The 10,160-nt window shown below is 42.4% G+C and overlaps 1 protein-coding gene across 1 annotated transcript; it reads right to left on the bottom strand.

The window, feature by feature from the left end:
• Positions 1-9,213: 9,213 nt before the first annotated feature.
• LOC128260260 (uncharacterized) lies at positions 9,214-9,882 on the bottom strand. The gene has a single exon (XM_052993080.1). The coding sequence runs from the start codon at positions 9,880-9,882 to the stop codon at positions 9,214-9,216; it is 669 nt and encodes a 222-aa protein (XP_052849040.1).
• Between the last annotated feature and the right edge of the window lie 278 nt (positions 9,883-10,160).

Here is a 10,160-nt window from a genome sequence, read left to right on the forward strand (position 1 = left end):
CAAAACAACATCATTGAAACTATGCCTGAAAATATAGTTACGAATTTAACTTTAATTGGAAAATGGGGCTTCGATGGAAGTACAGGCCATAGCGAGTATAAGCAAAAGTTTTCAAACGGTGATTTGGACGACAGAAGCTTATTTGTAACATCCTATGTACCTCTCCAACTGGTTACCCCCGGCCATCATCGACTCGTTACTGTCGACCAATAAGATTTCAATTTAAGAAAGAGACCGCGAAAGTGTCGAAAGACGAAGCAGAATATTTTGACGCAAAAATTAAACAATTAAAGCCAAAAGAATTAAGCGTCTTTAATAAAAAAGTTGTTATTACCCATAGCTTGCATCTTACAATGGTTGATGGAAAGGTGTGCAACGCAATCAGCGAATCATCCTCGGCAACGTGTTATATATGTGGAGCAAAGCCAACAGAAATGAACAATATACAAAAATGTTTGAGTAAAGAAGTTCGCCCAAGATTTTACGAATTTGGCTTATCTCCACTACATTCTTATATACGCTTCTTTGAATATTTTTTACATATTTCATATAAGCTAGAGGTCAAAATGTGGCAAGTACGCGATGAAGAAAAGAAGATGCAAGTATTGAACAGGAAGAAACACATTCAGGAGGAATTTCGCGAAAAAATGGGAATACTAGTGGACAAACCTAGAGATGGAGGTAGAGGATCTTCAAACGACGGAAATATCGCAAGGAAATTCTTTTGTAATGCAGATTTGAGCTCCGAAATAACAGGAATCGATGCATCTTTGATTCACAGATGTGCAACATTATTGCAAGCCATGGCATCGGGATTCAAAATTAATGTGGAGAAATTTGAAAATTACGCGCTGGATACAGCCAAATATCTTATAGCTGCATATCCATGGTACTATTTACCGGCTACCGTCCATAAGGTCTTAATTCATGGTTCAGCTGTAATAGAGTATGCATTAGTGTCGATAAGAGAGCTTTCAGAGGAAGCAGCAGAGTCCAATAACAAGGAACTAAAAAAATGTAGACTTCAACACAGTCGGAAAGTATCTCGTACTTTAACAAACACAGATGTCATGAACTATTTATTATTGCGTTCAGATCCATTTTTAACAGGACAGAGACAACTTCCTAAAAAAGATAGGTCGAGTTTGCTTACATCTGTCTACGAATTACTTGACGATGCTTTATAATTTTTGTTTCATTTATATTTTGTTTGTTGATTTTTATTTTAGTTTTTTAAGAATATGTATAACTACGAAAAATATCTTCCATACCAAAATCGTAATAAATTAGATTAAACAAATATGTTTTTATAATTCGGTATCGATTGTTCCTATGGGAGCTATAGGATATAGCCGATCGATAAGTCCGATTTTTGTTGCTATATGTTTAGACAAATTTGCTAAACTATTGTTATAAATTTCAGCACGTTATGACCATTATTAGTATTTTTGGCCGCTCTTCCATACAAGCGGATCCACTGTGGTCTGTCTCAAATAAAGCTCTAGTCGTCTGTCTGTGAGCGAGTCTACCTGATTCCGACGACTGGGAGGGAGGGGGTTTCGGACAGTTCCTTCTACGGGGAATCAGCACTCCGGTGGAGGCTGTAGTCCTGGGAAGAGGTCAGAAGGACATGAATGGAACTGGTGTCTCCGGTGGAGACCAGTTGAATCCTATCATAAAATTCACTTATTTAGGGACCTTTTAATAACTTCTTGGGGGCTTCATTTCGGACGGTTTCTTGACCCATAAACAACTTCCAATGCCAGCGAACCCGATTTAAAAATTTCTGTATTCTCTTCATAATACAATTGTCAAATAAAACTGCTGTTGTATGCAAAAACAATCAAGCAGCGTAAAAAAGTGAACGAAAACACATTTGTCCAGTTTTTTTTGAGTCGCGTCTTGGCTCAAGTGTCTTTGTCGTCGTCATTCAAGTTGGTAATTTGAAGATTTACCTCAATTATTTTTAATTTTTATATTTTTCTGATTTAACAAAAAAAAAGTGTGGCAGGCGTGTGCCACTATCAAGGTTGGTTATTGTTTACTTATTACTTAATTACTTCGGCACGAGCCAAAACCTTGAAATAAGAAGATAGGTCAGTAAATGGCAGGGAAGAGGAAAAAGGTAACGTTGACAATACCGCCTACTAGGACTGCAAGGGCTTCAACCTTAGCCGCAAGACAGGCCTGGAGAGCCAGACAAACCGTGACAACTAGCGATCAACAGGCACAGGAACAGTCGGTCAGCTTTGGCAGCAAGCTAGATAATTTAGGAAGCCTGGCAGATTACCACAGTTCCACCATGGAGGAGTCGACAGGAGCTGTAGGGGGTGAAAACTACTACTTAGGACCACCACAAGGAAGGTCCAGCGTGCTACCCAATACAGGAGCACGGTCACGACAGTCGGAGTCAGAAAGCAGGCTGGAGCGAATGATGTCTGCGTTGATCATGCAAGGCAACGAGTTAAGGGCTACAGTCGCAACCCAGATTGCGGAATTAAACACCCAGATAATTAATCTGCAAACAAAAGTGGCAGAAATGAGTGAATCACAATCAAGTAATTCACAAACAACCGGAGACACGCCTGCACAAAGCAGCACTTCTCGGCCGGCACCGTCGAGCCGCGGTGAGCGTCAACTTAACACCGAAACAGGGGTTTCGGGGTCAGCACCGCCGCCAGAACTTAATTCCATGGACCAACATAATCAGAATGACTCTGGCAGACGAAACTACAACAGTGCATGGGAGATATCGGGAGCTGAGCACCGACCAACAGAGAACCAGAACGTTAGATTGGACAAGTGGAATCTTAAATTTGATGGGACCAGCCGAGGGATGTCAATAGAAAGTTTCCTCTTCCGAGTAGATCGCATGAAAGCACTGTATGGGTATACAGATGAACAGGTATTCCGAGAATTTCACTGTTTACTCACTGGCTCCGCCAGCAAATGGTATTGGCAAATGCTTGAAGACAAAGCGGACGACCATTATTTTGGGTACCACTCATTAACCCGAGCGATGACCAGAGCCTTTTCGACATCGGAGAACGACTATGTCACCATAAAAGAGTTAATGGAGCGACGGCAGGGATATAACGAGAGTTTGGAGGATTATATTTCTGGGATGCACAATCTGCAGTTTAAACTAAGAAATAAGATTCCAGAATCCAACCTGGTGGAGATATTGAAGGAGAACCTTAATTCGCAGATGGGAGCCTTTTTGTTGGCGTCAAGCATATCGACATTAGCCGAGTTTAAGAGGGAAGGAATACGGGTCGAAAAATGGTTGAAGGACAAGAGGTCGCGCCCGCGGCACGTTAACGAAATCATAAATGAATCGGAAGAAGGATATGAAGCCGATGACTACCAGGTGGAGGCTTTTCAGAGCAACCGACCACCGAAGGGAGCTGGAATGGTAAAGCCAGCAAGAGGAAATCCATTTCGTCAAAACTTGGACAAGAAAACCTTGGAGTCAATGGGAACGGAACCCGGAGGGGAATGCACGTCCCCGTTTCATACATACCTTTGCTACACGTGCAATAAGCCGGCGGACTTTTATCGCCACCGTAAAAATGTAGACGGAACAGGGTGCCAAGCCCGGTTCCATGCAACGCAGTGTCATTATTGTGGTAAAAACGACTCTTATCACTCTACTCACTCTTCTTTTTTACGGAAAAGTCTGATCGGAGAGCCGGGGAAGACCGGTCAGAAAAACGACACCCCGAGACAATAAAAGAGGCGACCTCAAGCCCCGCACAGATATCGTCTCATAAGACATGGTATCAGCGTAAGGCAGAGTACGAGGAGGCTCGCGCCCGTATCTTTAATACGGCACAAGAGGAAGAAGACGAAAGGAGTAACCGGAACAATAAGAAACTTCGACACCTGCACCAGACCCTGGAGACTGCACGGGAACTTAAAAGAAAATTAGTTGCGTCTATCATCAGCCTGAAAAATGACAACCGTCTTTTTGCCAAGACAAAAGTAGACGGCGAAGAAATTGTAGCCTTATTGGATACAGGGGCAAGTGCCAACTGCATTGGCAAAGGAGCGGAGCTGTTTTTACAACGGAGGCAGCATAAGATGCAAAGATTAACCAGACAAAACGTACAAACGGCCAGTGGGGGGAAAACTCAAGTTACAGGCATGATCACTCTGCCGGTAGAATGGGAAGGCGAAACAAAAGAATTGGAATTTTTAATAGTGCCCGCCCTACAACAACACTTTTATTTCGGAATAGAATTTTGGGAGGAATTTAAGTTGCCTTTACCGGGGAAGCGCCTATTAGAGGTTGCGGAGTTAGATACAGTAGCGCCCGAATAAGAGAATCCCGAACGCCCCGAAACTGCATACACCCCACACAAACTTACCGAACAACAGGAAAGCACCCTTAAAAAGTAGTCAACACCTTCCCATCCTGTACGGAGATGGGCTTAGGGAAAACCGAGTTAGAAGAACATGAATAATAGCCCGGATATCTCAGTCGGTAGAGCATGAAACTCCTAAATCCCAGGGTATGGGTCGAGGCCACACGTTAGGGCAATAACGGACTAAATACAATCGCTACTCGTAGTTTTTTTTTGCGAGTGCATTCCATGCTTAATCAGCATCGACGACCCTCGAGCGTGTTACGGGAGCGGGGTAAGAAATAAAACCAGAAAGAAATAGATACCGTAACCAGAGACAGAAGACACTGTGAACTGCAGGTGGCGAAACACCGAAGTTGGTCAATACAGTAACCAGCAACGAATTGGTCAGAGTAAGCAATTCATACGAAAATACAACTGACAATAGGTGTATGCAGCAATTAATATGAAACCTAGCAGAACCCAGAAGTGGGACAGTAAGCCCGAAAAAGGGGAAATTCTGTACCTAAGTGGGAACACTTAGATGACCCGGAAGCAAAACCACCGGTATAAAAGAGCCCCACCTCAGGTTCAAAGGCAGAGTAAAAAAGATCATTGCGAATCGAGCAGTCGGAGTCCAAGATAAGTGCGAATCAGACAAGAAACGACCGCGGAACCGCGTTAGGTCCACTACTGGCAAAAACAGTAATCGCGGAGGACCTATCCGAGTGATCGAATTTAGAACCCGATAGAAATATAACTTATATATCATGGGATCTACAACCTCGAAAGCATCCGACAACACGGCAAACGTGGTGAACAACGTTGAAATTGTAGACCACAAGGAGGACATAACCAAAGTCTACAATGTTTTGTGCCTCATTACTGGACTCTTGATCTTTATGTTGATTCTGAGCTTCCTCCGGATCTACAAGCGATCTGTACAGAGACGTCGGGACCACGGACACGAGCTGGAGAAAATCATGGCTGTCGCCGCCAATTGGCCAGAAAGGAGCCAGCACTAATATATCAGCCCGTGCAATGATAAAAAACCACATCATTATTATGATTATTTCAAATTTCGACAAAACATTAAACAATACCCATTCATAATAAACCAGCAATTAAATACAAGCAAAAGACCAAAGTTTTGATTTGTAATTGGAACCACCAGAAGAAACCTCAGCTAGAAGTGCTACCGTCAACCGTCGCGAGTGCCGTTTTCACTCTTCTCTTACCCGCAATTCGTAGCGCCGTAAAGCGAATAACTTTTTTCTCTGTTTGTGAAATGAGACCAACATCGCGCAATTGCCCAAGAAATGACAATTAACATAATTTTTTTTATATAAATTAATCCAACACCTTATTAATAATGCTAAGAGAATTTGCACTAATATAAATATATTTATGCATATGTGTATAATTAATTTTCCAAACCCAGAATACCACAATGAGAGCTCTCGTCGATGGAAATAAAAAGGGGTAAGTGAGTTGTGTTTGACTTACTGTCAAGCAAACTTTTTACATATATATTTACACATATGCGTATATACCTAGATCTTTGTGCAATTTAAACATTTAGATATACATATATATAGTCTTCATACATTAGATTTAACGTCCTATAAGATTCATATTATCATTTTTATAAATTAGCCCAAAATATTATTCTTAAATATATATATTCATGCTTAATGTTTCTTTTTATACGTTAATACAAATATTACATACACTATATACCGAATATTTCTCAATTTAATTAATTTGGCACCCCAATTTACTCTTATATTTGTCAATTAAATGTGCACCTTTTTAAATAAAAATCTTTTTAATAAATTGTAATATGAAGCCGAACTCAATAATGTCTTGGTAAACGTTTATAAAAGGGGGAGCTGGCGCAAATGGAAAAACTCGGGTTAAGAAAAATGACATAACTTTCGACTGACAACATTGACACTAGGGGATCGCATTGCAGTGGCCGGCGGCGATCCATCGGCATACGGGACGTATGAAGGGGCAGGGTAAAACAGCCACACGCTGCCGATCGAAATTCGGTCAAGCGCTCGAACTAGCTACTTGAGAAGCTTGTGGGCAGCGACGACAAATGACAAAACGAACTGAACGATCTCTATATTTTTCCTAAGGCACGATAAATTTATTCTCGTTATGTAGGGGAGGGAGTGGTTTCCAAAGAACCCACCCCATCTGGCGAGCTTAGCCGGCAACCAGCGTGCCTACTCAGGACGCAACTCCCTCGGCCCAAGTCCTGTGGACTGGGCACTAATATACCGACGTAACACACTGTAGAACAATTTTTGGATCTGTCAAAAAGAAAACGTTATTAATGTAATTTTCGAATTTTTACTTAACCTTGGCCCATGTTTGACACAATAAATATGCGGCGCACAATTCTAGCCGCGGCAATGAAATTATCTTTATTGGGGCCGCTTTAGACTTTGCGATAATTAATATTGATTTAATTTCCCCATTTAAGTTTGTTCGTAGATATAGGCAACAGCCATAAGCTCGCTGCGATGCATCTTGGAATTTCGATGGTTTGAAGATTGTGCAAATCTTATTCGATTCGCTTCCACTGGGATTGAAGCTCAGAGGGAAGTAGATAGTCGCAGTTTAGACGGTGCATCCACAACTGTTGGACCAATATTTTGCGTAGAATAACGTCTGGTGATACGATCCCTAGCAAATCGTATTGCTTGCTCTGGATGAGCAGTATAGTGTGATGTGTCAGAATAGTGTGATGTAAGCCTTGACAAACGCGACATCGCGATCTACTTGGACATCTGCTCGCCAATTGGCCGATGCGCAAACAATTTATGCATGGAGCGGACTGCTTGATGAAAATAAATGTATCCTGCCAGTCTAGTGAACTAAATGAAGAGCACTGAGTGAGAGCGTGATCAGTAGCAGAACATTTTTTACAACCACCCTGTGCCGCAACAAAGGCTCTCCTATTCTGTGTGGGCCTTTCTTTTGGCCTCTCATCAGATAATCGTTTAACGTTGCTCTCCAAATATTGACAGTGACTGTTTAAACTGCGGTAACAATCCTCCCAAGTAGGCAACACCTCGTATTCTTGAACCCGATTGTAGAATAATTTTGAGTCTGCATCAATTTGAGATAAAACAAGATGAATTAATATTGCGTTCATAACATCTGCTTCAGTTCCTAACGACAACAACTATTTACGCAGCGCGGAAACGGTATCCAAGATACAACGAAGAACTGCTTTAACGCATTAGGATAATTGATTTCGGACCCTTGAAAGGGGGCCACGACACTCAGAGCGGCTCCAGACAAACAGCTAAGCAAGTAGTTGAATTTGTCAACAGCTAATATTGAAGCGTCATCATGTACCATGCTAGTAAAGGCAGTGATGAACTTTATATTGACACCATACTTCCCGTCGAACTTAAGTAGTTTATCGATGGTAAACGATTTTGGTGCCCAGTTTCGTAATTTACCGACGAATTGAAGAAGCTTGCATCTTCTGGCCGGTCCTTCTTTGTTGCCCCAATCCGAGTGATGATAATTGCTTTGGTGTCTATGAATATGTCCTCCAATTTCTGACGGCCGTCATCGGCCGCATCCAGCCGTTCGATCTGCGATTGAATTTGAAGAATTTGCTTAAAATACGATTGCAAAATTTGTGATTGGCATTCAAGGGCAGCAAGATCGTTCTGCGGTTCGATGCGGGCTTTGAGATTAACTATGTTTCGCTGAATTGTATTTCTTTGTTGTCTTAAAGACACGAGTTGAGTATTAGCAGGCGTAGTCATATTAACCCTTCGCAATATGACTACGCCTGCTGGCGAAAACTGAGTGTGATTATGGAGCAATAATTGAGTGAAACAATACCTTATCCGAATATGTTGGCAATGCTCTTTGGTTCTGAGTGAGAAAAGAAACACTCCAATGCTTGCGAGAGTAACTCAATTTTTGGCTCATTCTTTTGCAGACCAGCTGCACAAGTATGTGTGTATATGGTCAGAGTGGAATGACAAAACAGCGATTGCATTTGCGAGTCTAGCTTACGGTTTTTCGTCCACTTTGTGCCGCTGTTTCTTAGCTTGCGAAACTGTACTTGCGACGGTTGAGGGGTGTGCAGGTATCCACGACGAACCAGTGGCGATGATTCCGGTGATCCAACGATGCTTCTGGAGATCCAACGATGATTCCGGATATCCAACGATTATGCCAAATGCCCTGCCAATAGGCCGATGAAGTGCAATGCATGCCGAAAATACACAAAGTATTCTGGCGGTCTAGCGATGCTGGAATCTATTTCTCCGCCGAATGTTGTTATGTTGGGACTTGCCGAATGCAGGGCCAAAATGTGCGGACTCTGCCCAAAGCTGCATTTGGTTATCAAAGTAAAACGTCCGAGTGGTTCTGATCTCTAATATGCACTGATTTTAATGTTCAATTTTGAGGTTACAATGAGCGATATGTACATGTGTGAGCTGTGTGTATAAGAGCGAATTCAAAATACAAACATTTGTTTACAGTGAAGGGTAATTAAGTAGTACAAGTTGGCAAAGATTTCAAATTAACCAACTGTTTTTAAACAAAGTTATTTATAAACAAATAATACTAAATGTAAATTGGCGTTCAGTTATGATGTCATAGAACAATATACATACAAAGACCAATTCAAGCGCAGGGCAACCTTCTTCAAAATGCGCTTATTTGCGACTGAACGGCTGAACTCGTGCTATGAGTGCGCGAGCATAAAAATGAGAATAAGAATGAGAGAGCAAAAAACCCGAATGCACGCGAAAAGCCGGGCCCGGTCGGCCTCCCGCTTTCAATTTTTTTATGTCCGAATTCGTTGTATGATATGACCAGTCTATATGTTGTCAGGCAGGGGCGCTATCTTGCAGATAGGTCTACGAATGGTTCCATTTTTCACCTTGATATCGGCCACTCTTACTCGTCCATCAGCTCCAAAATGCGTGTTGGTGATGCGACCCAGGATCCACTCCTGGGGAGGTGTATTATTCTCGTGAATTATTACAATTGGGCCAATTTGAATGTTGGCATCGGATTTGAGCCATTTGGAGCGCGCCTGAAGTGTGTGTAAATAATCACCCCTCCATAGCTCCCAGAACTGCTGCTTCAAGTAAGTTTCGCGCTGCCACCGCGTAAGATAGGATGGTCTGCTCTCTGCAACAGACATCAGAGAGGACCCATTCAGCAGGTGCGCTGGGCTAAGTGCCTCTCCATCGTTCGGGTCTTCGGATAGGGGTGCCATTGGTCTTGATTTTAAGATTGCCTCCGCCTCGATTGCAATCGTTTGAAGCTCCTCGTACGTTAGCCCAGTGTTGCCCAAGTTTTTGATCATCAAGGTCTTCATGGACTTCACTGCGGCCTCCCACAAGCCGCCAAAGTGGGCAGCTCGCGGAGGGATGAACTTAAACTCAAATCCCACGATGCTGCTGAAGTTATGTACATTCAATGTGTTGCTGCTGCTTAAAGTCCTCGAGCTGAGATCGTGCCCCGACGAAATTAGTGGCATTGTCACAATAGATGCGTAGTGGGACGCCTCTGCGACTGACGAAGCGCTTTAAACAAAGAATAAAGTTATTAGTAGTCAGATCGGAAATGAGTTCTTTGTGGATTGCTTTTGACGAAAAGCATATAAACACGGCCTTGTATGTTTTATATGGCATTTTGCTTCGAATCCGGAATGATGTTGCAAAAGGTCCACATAGGTCGACTCCAGTTACAAAAAAAAGATCGTTGTGAATGAAAGCGATCACCTGGAAGTGATCCCATTATTTGTTCCATTAAACG

This window comes from Drosophila gunungcola (assembly GCF_025200985.1).
Source record: "Drosophila gunungcola strain Sukarami chromosome 3L unlocalized genomic scaffold, Dgunungcola_SK_2 000031F, whole genome shotgun sequence".
NCBI lineage: Eukaryota > Metazoa > Arthropoda > Insecta > Diptera > Drosophilidae > Drosophila > Drosophila gunungcola.

Bases quoted from the DNA above. Each gene is read 5' to 3' on its own strand.
- LOC128260260 (XM_052993080.1), bottom strand. From the start codon at position 9,882: ATGCCACTAATTTCGTCGGGGCACGATCTCAGCTCGAGGACTTTAAGC.